Source organism: Prosopis cineraria, unplaced genomic scaffold (assembly GCF_029017545.1).
Source record: "Prosopis cineraria cultivar Desert tree isolate PC_DT_omini unplaced genomic scaffold, ASM2901754v1 PC140, whole genome shotgun sequence".
Lineage (NCBI taxonomy): Eukaryota > Viridiplantae > Streptophyta > Magnoliopsida > Fabales > Fabaceae > Prosopis > Prosopis cineraria.
Window position 1 is genome coordinate 1 of NW_026555467.1, and position 13,660 is coordinate 13,660.

At 28.5% G+C, this 13,660-nt stretch overlaps 1 protein-coding gene across 1 annotated transcript; it reads right to left on the reverse strand.

Annotated features, from left to right (window-relative positions):
- Positions 1-6,981: 6,981 nt before the first annotated feature.
- Positions 6,982-7,850, reverse strand: LOC129295549 (BAG family molecular chaperone regulator 2-like). Its single transcript, XM_054934074.1, has 2 exons — positions 7,544-7,850; positions 6,982-7,443 (listed from the first exon to the last, which is right to left on the reverse strand). Exons 1-2 carry the CDS (start codon positions 7,785-7,787, stop codon positions 7,235-7,237), a joined length of 453 nt encoding a protein of 150 aa, XP_054790049.1. The 5' UTR covers positions 7,788-7,850; the 3' UTR covers positions 6,982-7,234.
- Between the last annotated feature and the right edge of the window lie 5,810 nt (positions 7,851-13,660).

A 13,660-nucleotide genomic window follows, 5' to 3' on the forward strand; every position in this document is an offset into this window, starting at 1 on the left:
GGGGGAGCCTAATATACAGTATATGTTACTTTCCTTCGTTAAATTACAACGCAAGTTCTATTATATAAAATAAATTTAAAAAAAATAAATTTTATTAATAATATTTTTTAATCTTACCTTTCAAGTGAAGAGAGGAATTAAAAATAATATAATAATATAATAATTAACTATGTAAAAGGTATTTTTGAAAGGTTATAGTTTTATTTTGAAAAAGTAAATTTGTAAAGTATTATTATTTTAGTTTTATTAGCATGTATAATTTTATTTCAAATTTTTTTATAATTTAAGATGAAATGAGTACTCCCTCTAAATCAAAATATAAGGCATTGGTAAGTACTCTTTTTAATTTAAAATATAAGCAATTTTGAAAAAAATTTGCATACCAATATAGCTTTTATTCCATAAAAAATATATATTTTTTATTTTTACTCATAATTCCAGTTACTAATTTGATATAGACAAATGAGCGATATATTTACACAAATATTTAAATTAATAAATATAAGGGGTAAGATGAGAAATTTTTTTTTTACACATACCAGGTTAGTTATATTTGAATTGGGATTAGTTGAGGAGGAAAATACCTATATTTCGGACCAAATGGAGTAATTTACAGTTCTAAGAAAATTAATTGAAACTTTAATTTATTAAAAAAGTTTACATCTTTTCAAATGTTATCTTCATTAAATACCCTACATAAATACTTTGATAATGATAATTAAAATTTTAATCCATATTTTTTCATAAAGAGTAATAAATAAAGTAGAGATATAGTTTAAAAATTAAAACAAAATATAACTTTGGGTTCCTGTATTTTGTTCGAATTTGTTATAAGTCCCTACACATTTTTGACGTTACAATGTTTTACCTTTTTATTTTTCAGTGTTCTTGGTTCTTCCATGAGCGATATATGAACCTAGAACATCAAAAAAAAAAGGTCCTAGAATATAAAAAAAAGTGTAGAGATCTACAACAAAATTTAAGCAAAATGTAGGAATCCAGAGTTATACCCTCCTAAAAATAATTATAAAAATACCTCAATATATTACTCTCTCTGTTAAAAAAATGTAAAGCATTTTAGTCTTTCAAGGTGTAATCATTGCCCTTTTTTTTAAAAATACCTCTATTAATAATAAAATTTATATTTATTGTAAGGTATTTAATAGGTGTAAATATAAAAAGATAAAGTTAGTTAAAAGTAGATAACTACTTTATTGATGATGAGATTCGATTAAAAATACCTTATATTTTTAAACTGAGGGAGTAGTATATTTAGATTAAATAAGGGTTCTAAAAGTTGTCATATTATTACTGAAGAAAGTACTCTCTCTATCCCAGATAATAAGACAAAATTAAAATGTAATGATTTAGTGTATGAGAGTATTTTTGAAATTTATATTTTATTTTAAAAATATAAATTTGTAAAGTATTATTATTATATTTTATAAGTATGCATAAGGACTGATTTAGCAGGAAAGTAAGGTTCAAATTTTTGTTAAATTTACATTGTTTTTACATGTTAAAAATGTTAAAATTAATTTGGCCTCCGATTATTGGAATATAGTTTTGCCTTGTGGCCCTTTCATTTGATTGGGTTCTGATGTGATCTCGTAATTAAATTTACCACAAATGCCAGGTGACATGTCAGTTGGCGTCAGCATCGAAGCCCTTACGGTGTCCTCGCTGGTTTACTTAAATGATCGGTGGTGGGGGCTGCTGCCGATGGAAATAAAAAATAATAATTGAAAACACTGCTTGGGAAATAGGAATTGGGATCAAGTATTGTTTATGGAGAGGGCATGGCTTGTAGAGCTGAAAATTCGAATGGGTGGCTTATTCAACCCAACCCTAACAAGTTTGAACTCAAACAAACTTGACTTTTTCAAAAAGCCTGAATAGTTAAGGGTTGGCCCAAATTCCTTAGCTTTGGGCGGCCCGAATACTCGAATTTAATTTTTAAAATTATTTTTAATTATTTTTTTACTTTGAAAATTAATATTTTATTTTATAAAAATATAAAAAATATATTTTTTTAAGACTTAAATGATGTCTAGGACTCAAATATATGGTATTTTAGTATAAAAGATCTAAAACTTAAAGAATTAATTAATATTTATTATATTATATATATTTTTTAAAAATAAATTTTTTATTCCGGTATTCGGGCCTATTCGAATCGAGTATAAAAAAACACCTTGTTTTTTAAGCCTGACCTTAAAATTTTCGGGCTAATTCAGGCTAGCCCGTCGAGCTTGGCCCGAATTACCGACTCTCATGGCCTGGAGTCTCACATCCTTGGAGAAAATGGGGGTTTTTTTTTTAAAAAAAAATAATCATAATCTTTAGCTGTTGTTATTTTATTAAGTTTTGTTTTCAATTTTTATAATTTTTTAATATTTTTAATCTTTATAATTTTAAAAAAATTGAAATGATGATTTTGTATTTAATTCACATAGTTTTTATTTTTTAATTATTTTTAGTTTCTATAAAGATTGAAACACTAAAAAAATATTAAAGACTTAAAAAATTCAATAAAATTACAGAAATTAAAGATTATATTTTTTTATTTTTTTTAACATGGGAAGTAGATTTTCTCCGTCCTTGTATATAAAATATTTAGGAATTAAAAATGGAGGAAAGAGAAATACTTAGATGAACAGAATACACTACATTATTTATAATCTGTTCAATTAAAATATTTTAATTAATCTAAATAAAATTTTATGTGATGTTTTTAATTAATTTTATTCTTATAATAGAATATAAATTTAATTTTTTACTTTTTCTCTCTCTATTTTTATTAATATCAAAATTAATTTATATTTAATATTATGCAAATGTTATATTTTTATTTAACAGAATATAAATAATGTGACGCACTCAATCTACTTAACAATTTTCATGCAAGTTTTTTGTTTTTTATATACCCACATTTTTTAAATAATAAAATAAGGAAAAATTGCCCATAATGCATATGCATTTGGGAACAAAGGGACGTGACTGGTGGAGTGTCACCATCGGATGGGGGGGCTTGGAGCCTGAAGTCTGATGGACTTATATAAATTTTTTTATGAAATATAAAACATTTTTTTTAAAAATAATATTTCTTTCATTTTAAATTATATGGTATTTTTAAAAGAGTTTTTATCCTAAAATATAAAATACTTTGAATTTAATAAGATTTTATTAAATGTATAATTTTAATATTATCTTTTATCTCTTTATAATTAATTTCCTTCCCTATCATTTTTAATTTATTAAATTATAAGTATTTTAAAAAAATTATTTTTATTTTAAAAAGATAAAATTGTTAAGTATATTTAATAAAATTAATTAATATATAAAATTTTATTTAAAAATATTTTATAATTTGAGATGGATGAAATAATAAAATGTATTTTCTCCGTTAAAAAATATAAGGTATTTTGAGGAATTAAATGTTAAAAAATGTAAGATATTTTTAATCTTTTAAAATATAATCATCACTTTTTTTAAAAAGTACTTCTATTAATAAATAACTATATTTATTATAAAATATTTAATAAAAATTAATTTAAAAATAAATAATTATTTTATTGTAAGATAAAATTTAATTGAAAATAATTTATATTTTATAAAGAGAAAGTATATAATTTCTAACTTTAAAAGACTGACGCAGGCGGCAGGATTGAACCAGAAGAAAACAAAGGAGGTAATAAAAGGAAATGTTTGCAGAAAAAATTAAAAGCAGCGCGAGGCTCCCTATTGCCTATTGTGACCATGCATGTTTAACTTTCTTGTACCATGCACCTTTTGGATGTGGTCCTTGTCTGTTCTAAGCTGCTCCGTTTCGATTGCTTATAGGCTGCCCTAACCGCCTCGTTTATAGCACATTTTCTATCGCAAACATTTCAATTTAAAAAAAAATCTGACATCCCTCTCAAGCACATAATATTCCCTGAAGATCCCCTTCTCCATCATTCACGGATCTAGTACATACTTTTAGTAATTTACAGTATTTGCGTTTAATAGGATGAAGATTTACTCTCTGCATCTGCCCCGATCCAAAATCAATCCCATCATCCAACAACTTCCACAAAAAGAAAACTCAATCACACAGTATTTGGTTCTCATAATTGGACGAATGTGACTGTGCCATAGTCCATAAGATACACGGACTGCACGCATCCTAACAAAAAACTATTGTTAATGTATTCATATGAAATAAAATATAAGAATGACAACATTGAAAAATGACAGATAAAAAATTTTCATTATTAATTTTACAGACAACTACCATCACTGGTTTTATACGTGAGTCACGTTTTAGATGACATCAATGAGTATTTTTCCAAGTCATCTCACAATTTTCTATGACTAAAGTAAAGGTTGCACATGAGTAAGAAAATATTTATAAATATGATGCGCTCCCTCAAATTTTTATTGTAAAGCAAGTTTTGGAAAAGATTGATGGTACTTGATATAAAATACTTAATAGAATATTAAATATATTTTTTCAACATTACCTCTGTTTACACTTGAAAATTTTTCATTTAAACATGGGTTAAATTGAAGGTTTATTTTTTTAAATAAAGTTAATAATTTAATCACATTTTGTTAGCTCCAACAAGGTAATTAAAAGTGCTTTATAATAGTTGAGAGAGTACTTAGCAGGAGTAAATTGAATATTTTTATTTTTTAAATAATGTTGATAATTTGATTACCTCTCTTATTTGATAAGTTAAAATGACTTATATAATTATTGAAAAAAAAATTTGAATCGTTTAAAAAGACTATGCATACCTTGTCCAATACGCACCAACTTTAAATGACACGCTCCTTTCCTTATATGAGTGACAGTTTTTCAATATCTCCAACCTCACTTGAGCCCGGAAATATCTTAGATTTAGTCCGTCCAAAATATAAATAGCTCTGAACAATAATTTGCATCCCAATAAAATAATTATTCTCATGAAAATATATAGTATTATTTTATCCTTTTGCCTTTAATTCTAATTTATAATGAGTGAGAAGAAGGATGTAAACTCGCTGATACAAGAATCTGTGTTAATAAATACAAATAATGAAATCAAAACAAATTTTAAATACTAAGTTGTTTATATTCTAGACTATGACTGATTGAGAGAAAAAGCTAATATTTTATATAAGAGGAAATATATTAATATTAAATAAACAAAGATATGAATAATTAAAAAGTCATTAAAAAACATTAACAAAAATATAAAAAAGGACCAAAAATACCAGCAAAAAAATTAATTAAGATATAAAAAATAAAGAAATTCCTATATCTTATCGGTGAGAGTTGTAAAATACCTCACCCTCGTAGTATATGAAAGTTTAGGATGGAATAGAATTGAGGGTTCTTATTGTGCTGGAATTGAGTGTAATGGATAGCTCAATTTTTTAGATTTCATTGGACTGCTATTGGATAATTATGATTAAATCAATGAAATAAAATTAATTATAATCATATTTTTTTTCTTATTTTAGAGTAGAAAGAGTGGGAGGGTGGTAAAAATGAAGATAATTTTACATCAGTGTTATTTGTTTAAACTCATCCTAGGAATGAATTGAAGATCGCGTCGTTCATCAATGGCTGCAGCCACTTCCCTTCGTTGCATTCCACGTTCGAAAAAACTCGGAAACACTGCCTCGTGAAAAGCAACATTTCAAATCCCAAAACATACATGCGTTGTCTACGCCAGGTGGAGAGGGATGCGTTCGATATGATGTGACTGGATCGCCCATCTTTCCGAAGGATGGGCTTGAGGATGGGGAATCCCACTTTTTATATTGCTTCATCTTTCATCATGGCAATGACAAGTTTTATTTGGGATTTCTGTAACTGGTATGTTTTTTCGGTCAACTTTAGTTTGAATTACATTTACCAAAGATACACCCCCACCCCACGCTCATACGTTCTTCTCTTTTGATGGTCAATTGCGTTCTTCCCTTTTATCGTTACTTCCTCCCATCAGCGACTGTTCTGGACTCCTTCACGTGGAATCCTTGACCGCCCTCGTTTTGGAATATATTCCCCACATACCCATATATTTATATATACATATATACTACTAACTACATAGCCTGAAAATTGTGTGATCCGCACTGGAGTCACTGCGCACAGTCAAGTTCATTTCTTGCAAGAATTAACCAGACTTCCCAGGAAGATATCCATTTATATCATTCTTCACCGGAGGCAAGCCAGCCTTCGTTGAAACAATGAGCACAGGGGACAAGAAAAACCAATCTAGTGAGTGCACAAAGAATTTCTCCAACACGTAACTTTAAATGTGTGCTTGATTGGGAGGAAGGTTAAAATTTTTTCTCCCCTCCTCTCCAAAGCCTCCCTTTCAAATTGTGAGGAGCTCTCCTCCCCCTCCTTTCCCTCCTCTCCCCTCACCTCCCCTTTCATTTTCTGTCCTTGAACCAAACATATCTTAAAATTTTGTTTCTAAGCCCAAAGCTTATCCCTCTCATTTCCTGGTCCGGTAATGGTCGGATTCCCATCTGAGTTGACCAACAGTGCAACAATGATAGACCCCATCTGGTCCTATTACAAGGTCCCCGTTTTCAGCCTCGCGAGCCTTGTATTATACTGCAAGTTGTGTCATTGAGTGATCATACTTTGTTTAATTTGATCCTTGTTTAACAAACGAGGTTCGCCTAACAGTTGGTGGTAGTTATATACTCAAATTCTTCAGATCAGTCAAACAATACTATGGGACGCACACAATCAAAATCATTATGCTGGCCACTAGGAACCCGATATTCCACTGATGTTTGCTTACCATGAAAGAGGACGTCATTGGCGCCGTGCCTCCCATGGGTCCTCCCTTGCTTCCAATCATGACCCCAAAATCCGTCAGCTTCCCTTTTAAACTTGTCCCATCATTATAGTAATTCTTTTTGCTTCCGAGTGTTCGCGTGCGTTTGTATTAGTATGTCAGGCAAGAAACAGAGAACATCATCATGAAGAACTTATAGTACAAACGGAACCAAACAGACTTCTATTAACAGAACGACCTCTGCATATTGTAACGGCATTGTTTCAACAGCAGAGATTACACAGCTTCAAGGGAGCGAGTTTCAAAACCGTCAGATTGAGTACACAATCACGGTGCTAATATATGACAGGGGAAGAAAGACTCGCCATTCTAATTGGCCTTCTCCGCTATGCTTTTTTGTGGTTTCTGGTTAGTACTGATTAGCGATGCTACTGGATCAATCAGAGTCATACAGTGATGGTGGGACAAGGAGCGGCCATGGCGAGCAGCTTCTTCTCTTTGATTGCTGGATCCTGAAGCAGCAGAACCTTGTCCTTCTCTCTAACCCCAACCATGTGAAGGTGTTCTTCATCGTCTCTCTCTTTTCCTCTGAACAAAAGCCTCTGTTCTCCGGGCTCCAAGCTTGTTACCAGTGACAATACCATCTTCAGTTCCCCTGCACACCCATTAATTGATTCACACTCGAGCACCCGCGGAGCACTATCTCTAATTCCTGAAATTAATAACAGCGGATAATTCTAATGGCTGAAACTTACCGAAAGTTGAAGTGGATTGAATGGAAATGTCATGCCAGTGCGACAGAGCTGAGACTCTGATGGTGATAAGCCCATCTGCTGCATGTTGGTCAGCGTCCCTTTTCTGAACAAGCATGCCGCCGGGCCGAAGTTCCCATTTGATGTCAGAGATGCTTCTGGAGTCCTTTTTCGGGGGCGGTGCTTTGCCTCCATGGGCGAGCTTGGAGAAGCTTCTGCTGAATCTGTTGGACCTGAAGTTGATCATCTTCTGTTGGGTTTGGGTATGTGAGAATTGTGCGGTTAGGGTGAGGGAGGTTGAATGCAGTTGGGGAAGTTATATAGTGAAGGAGAAGGACGAAGACGACACGGAACAAGAAAACGAGGAAGGTGGGGCAGCACTTGGGGATTTTTGAGCTGATTTGGGGAATATGGGAGCGGCACATGGGGAACACGCATGCTTAATCTGCGGGCCTAACCAAATTTCTATCTACATTATATTAAATTAAGGGTAAATTACTCGTAATTCTCACCTTCAACAGATTATTTTTTGTTCTTAATATAAATTATTGGAAGAATTTCGGTTAAAAATCACAATAGAATTTAATTTTAGATAGGTTTAAAAAAATTTTAAAATTTTAATTCAGTCTGAAAGAAAAAAATTAAAAAAATTTTAACAGTGAAGAGATCAATATATCTTTTATTTATTATGTAAAATCATTAGTTATTAATTTTTTTGCTGTATTTATTAATTTATCAATATCATTTATAAATTTATCCTTTTGTCAAACAATCACTGATGTTAGTTATTAATTTATTATTAATTTATACAATTGAAGTTAGTAGATTATAAGATCTAATAATAATTTACAATTGATGTTAGTAAATTAACAATTAAAGTTAATAATTTAACAATTGATATTATTATTTATGATTAAAAAATTGATATCAAGTTTTATATGATTATTGACATTTTAACTCATATTCGTAAACTAAAAAGTGAAATAAAAAAATTAATTAGTAATTTCATATAATAAGTGAAGGGTAGTTTCATCTTTTCACCTTTAAAATTCTTTGACCTTTTTCTCCTAAAACCAAAGTGAAATTTCAAAAAATTTTGAGTTCACATAAAATTGGATCTCTGTAGTAGTTCTTAACTGAAATTCTCCCTAAATTATTTTGCTAAAGTTTGTGTAGCATTAATTATTTTAAGTTTATGGTATTTATTAGGGGTGAAAATGGATATCAAAACAACTATTAAATAGTTTTAGTGATGTATCGCGGCATGTATTTTCATAAATTTATTTTATTTTAAAATACTACTTTCTCTATTTTAAATTATAAGATATTTTTTAAATAAAATTTTACATATCATTAAATTTTATTAAATACACTCAATAATTTTATCTTTTTCAAATAAAAATATAAATTTTTAAAAATATCCATCATTTAATATATTTAAAAGAGAAGAGATAAAAATTAATTATATAGAGAGAGAAAAGATAATGTGAAAATTTATGCATTTAATAAAAATTTAATCTACTTAAAGTATTTTATATTTTAAGATAAAAAATTTCTTAAAAAGTATTCTATAATTTAAAATGAGGGGAGTATAAGGGATGTTATAATATTTTTGAACACTGATTGAACAATTTTATCTTTATTATATCGAAAGGGGAAAGGATATCACTCCTTTTTTTTTCCTATCTCTATAAAGATTCTTTTGTCATTAATATAAAGTATTCAATGTGGTGGTAATTATATTTTTTTAATATTTTTCCTGTTTAAGCTCAATCATTATGAAAGGGAGTGTAATTTAAATTTGAAAAAAATTAAATAAATAGAGATAGGATTAACATTTTATTATATTTTTAAATAAAGTTAATGATTTAATTATTTTTCTTTAGTTTTGATGAGAGGGTTAGACATGACTTGTAATATGGACATGGGAGAGTAATTATCTGATTTTTCACCATCGTGATATTAATTTTGATGTTATTAGAAACAATCAGAAAAATATTGTGGTTTTGATGTTCTATAAACTAAATAATTGATATACAAAATTTTATTAAAAACGCCTTATACACGAGGGGAGTGGGGGCAACTAATTCTTCTTGATTATTGTGAGCTAGTCATGGGTGACTTGTAATTAGAATTACAGGGCGTACCCTCTCAGCTTCTAAATACATGATGAAATAACTAACTCATGTAGTTTTGTAAAGTTAGTTGAGTGTAATAATTATATTTAAAAGTAAAAAAATGCACTAATTACCCCTGCAATTAATTAAATAAATTTGTCCAGTGAAAATAAATATTACTTTTATAATGGACAATTTAAGAAAAATGTAATAAATATTAATTTTATTTATAAATAAAAACAAAGGGAAGTTTCTTTTTTTATTCGAAGGTTCAATAGTATGATTAAAAAATTGATTAAGCTTATTATTTGTCATTATTGTGCAAAAATGTGTGTCACCTTCTCTAAAATGCCTCTCTTTAATGGCGCTATTAAGTCAATCGGTGTTGGGACCTGATGGAGCACTGTTAAGACATAAACAGGCCTAAATAATCCATTTTATTGTTTTTCAGGCTCTTGTTTTCCTGGCGATTTTTCTTTTAACCTTGTTAGTTTGGATGATCCGGGCAGACATAACATCGAAGACTGATGACATTTGCAAAGGGAGATTTGAAATAAAACTCTTCCGTTCTTAAGCGTAATTATTTAATATGTTAAATTTTTTTTCAACCACAAAGAGAGTCAATTTTATTAATATAAAAAAAATAAATACATATACTAATAATCGAAGTAAAAAAAAAACACTCAAAAAAAGTTAAGAGCAAAGACACGAAGTCCATTTAATATGTTAATTTGGTTACTTTTTTATTTGTCTGACGAAAGTTGAGATTTATACGTAATTCAACACTCCGTTTCCACCAAATATTGGCTGCCACGTAAACTGCTTTATTTTTCTTGAAAAGAACCACATGCATGCGCAGGGTTTTCAAAGAATTTAATCAGTTAATGTAGATCCTAAATTTAAAATAAAAATCATCAGAGAGAGTATGAGCTCGATTTTTGTTAATACCGCTTCACAGTATAATAAATATTTCGATTGTTCTGGCTCAGCGACATTAAACAATTGTTTGACTGCATTAAACTCGTGTGTTAGCTAAACAACGAATAAATTTAAGACGGGGCATTATTCGTCTGCATAAATATCAATTAATTAATTTCTTCTCTGGAATAAAATCATTTCATTGATCATAACTTCTGTCTTTTGCCTTCATTAAAATATATATATATATATATATATATATATATATATATATAAAATGAAAGATGCGTAGGCTAAACAATTCAAGGCCTAGTGACCTTTCGTTTGCGACAGAGATACCAATGCAAGTAGCTTTGCCTGGACAACCTTTTTAGATCCTCTTCACGTATACAAGGACAAGTCAAGATATGAAATCAACGGTTTAATTTAAGGAAAACTTAATTATTAAATTACTGTAATTTTAATTTAGTTGTAATTTAATTTTTAAATTTTGACTCATTTTTTAAAATTTTGATTCCATTGTAAATCAATTCTTAAATTTTGTTTTTTATAATTTAATTTCTGAAGTTTCAATCTCTTAAATATTGATCTTTATATTTTAAAAAATAAAACAATAAAGATTAAAAATATTTTAAAATGTACTACTAATATCTTAAATTACTAAACTCTTTTAATATTTATAAATATTAAAATTTTAAAATATTTTTAATTTTTATAATTTTATTTTTTAAAATATAAGGACCAATATTTAAAAGGTTGAAATTTTAGAGACTAAATTCGAAGAGGCAAAGTTCAGGGATTAATTTACAATTAAGTCAAAACTTTAAAAATTAAGTTATAATAAGTCAAAATTTAAGAACTGAATTACAGCTAAATAAAAAATATAAAAATTAAATAATTATTTTTTTAATTTAATTATACCAATTTATTCACGAAACAAAAGCCATTAAATGAAACACTAAAACCGGTGGATTGAAGTACTTCCTCTAATTTTTTTTATGTTTTTTTTTGTAGGTTGCATATTTTAGGCTTTCTTTTTGGTGAGTTTTTTTAGGCTGCATTCCTTCCATTTAAAAATATAAAATATTTTTAATTAAATCTTATTCATAATAAAGTAATTATTTATCTTCAAACTAATCTTATATTTTCATATTAATCCCTATTTAATAGGTATTTTACCCTAAAATAAATATAAAAAGATTTATTCAATAGAGGTACTTTTTTAAAAAGTAAATAATCATACATTGAAAGAATAAAATATTTTATATTTTTAAATATCAAACTTCTAAAAAAATATTTTATATTTTTTAACAAAGGGAGTAATTTTTAAGTTTTTTTCACTTTGACTATTAGTATTTGTACTTTTTTTATAATTAATAAAAAGGATTTTGTTTTGGCAACAAATGTACTTCCGCTAATACTTTGTCTGAATCATAATATAAAATATTTTTTAAATTTAAAATATAGGATATTAAGTAATTTTTATAATTGATTCTTCAACTATACTCACACCTCATTTATTACTCTTTTTTTAAAAATAATGCATTAAAATTTTAATTGTTATTATTAAGGCACTTATATAAAATATTTAATGAGGGTATAATTAAAAAGATGTAATTTTCTAAATAAATTTAAGTTTTAACTTATGTTTTTTAAGAATTGTGAATTAGTTACTAATACCTTATATTGTGGTTTGGAGAGAGTACTATTTATAGGTCACTTTCATCATATTTAACTGGAATCAAGAAAACTATTAAATCTCATCTACCTTGTTTTAAAATTTAATAAATTTCTACCTCCATCTCTTGATAAAGACAAAAAAAATTATTTTTACTTCCTCTGTTCCAAAATATGAGCAATTTTTTTTAAAAAATTCACATATTAATAAAATTCTCATTTTCATGAAAATATATATCATTTTTTTTATTTCTAATTCGTATACTAATATATTACATGATGAGTAAGATATAAATTTATAAAAAGACCTAGGTTAACAAATAAAAGGACCGAAATAAGATTTTTTTTTCATGTGATAGTTTGCTTATGTTTTGAATTGAGATTAATTAAGAAAAATATTTATATTTTGAACTGAAGGGAGTGGTAATTTTTCATAACTTTTAATAAAGGTAAAAAGATAAAGAAAAATATAAACCGAGCAAAATTAATTCCCTCTCCCTACTCTATAAATAAGATTGGAGGAGTATGTAGTCGTTGAATACTCCATCTGATCATTTACATAATTCATCTTTCGCTCCTTCACTTAAACAGAATAATTAAGTCACTACCTCACTCAGAACTAGAAGGATGTTTTGCACCCGCCTCATAGGAAATGTTACAAAACTGGCATGACTTAAAAAAATGAAATGGATGCTAGTCATCCAGAAAACAATCCGAAACAAGGAATGGGAAAATGATGGTAACCAAGGAACCTTGACGTTGACGGGGTTACTATTAATTTCATAATGAAAGCGTTTACTTAGTGCAAGGGCAGTTGGTCAGTCCTTATATGAGGTACCAACCCCCCCACGTGAAGGCTCAACCAGAAAGGGGTTGGAGAGAACAAATGAACCAGAACGAGAGGGAAGATCAAATATGCACGTACGAGTCTTGAAATAATACTACTGAGAATTAATAACACGCAATTTGTGCCTTTATTACTTATTGGTTTCTAAGACACAGACCGCATGACGTGGCAACCCCACATGGGCATATGGAAAATAAGTGCGACATCCTCCATAATCATTCGGATTTTGTTCTCAATCTTGGCATGGCCACACATTATCTACTTTTCTTTACATGAATCCACCCTCCCTACTTGCCTCGACCCCTTCTTCTACTTTTTTCCCCCTCACGTTATAGCCCAAAATGTTGTGCTCCAGGTTCACATGTTCTGTTTTGTAATATTGCCGGGGAATCCAACAATAATTTGCATGCTCGCTTGGTTGGTTTGATCCCCGATGATATCTAATTAGATACCCATTTTGTAATTATCACACAAAGCGGATACCAAAAGCCAGTGTTTGTGTTTTGTCACTTTAAAATTTAAAATGGTATTCTGGGACATGCACGTATCTCCAGCTATTAT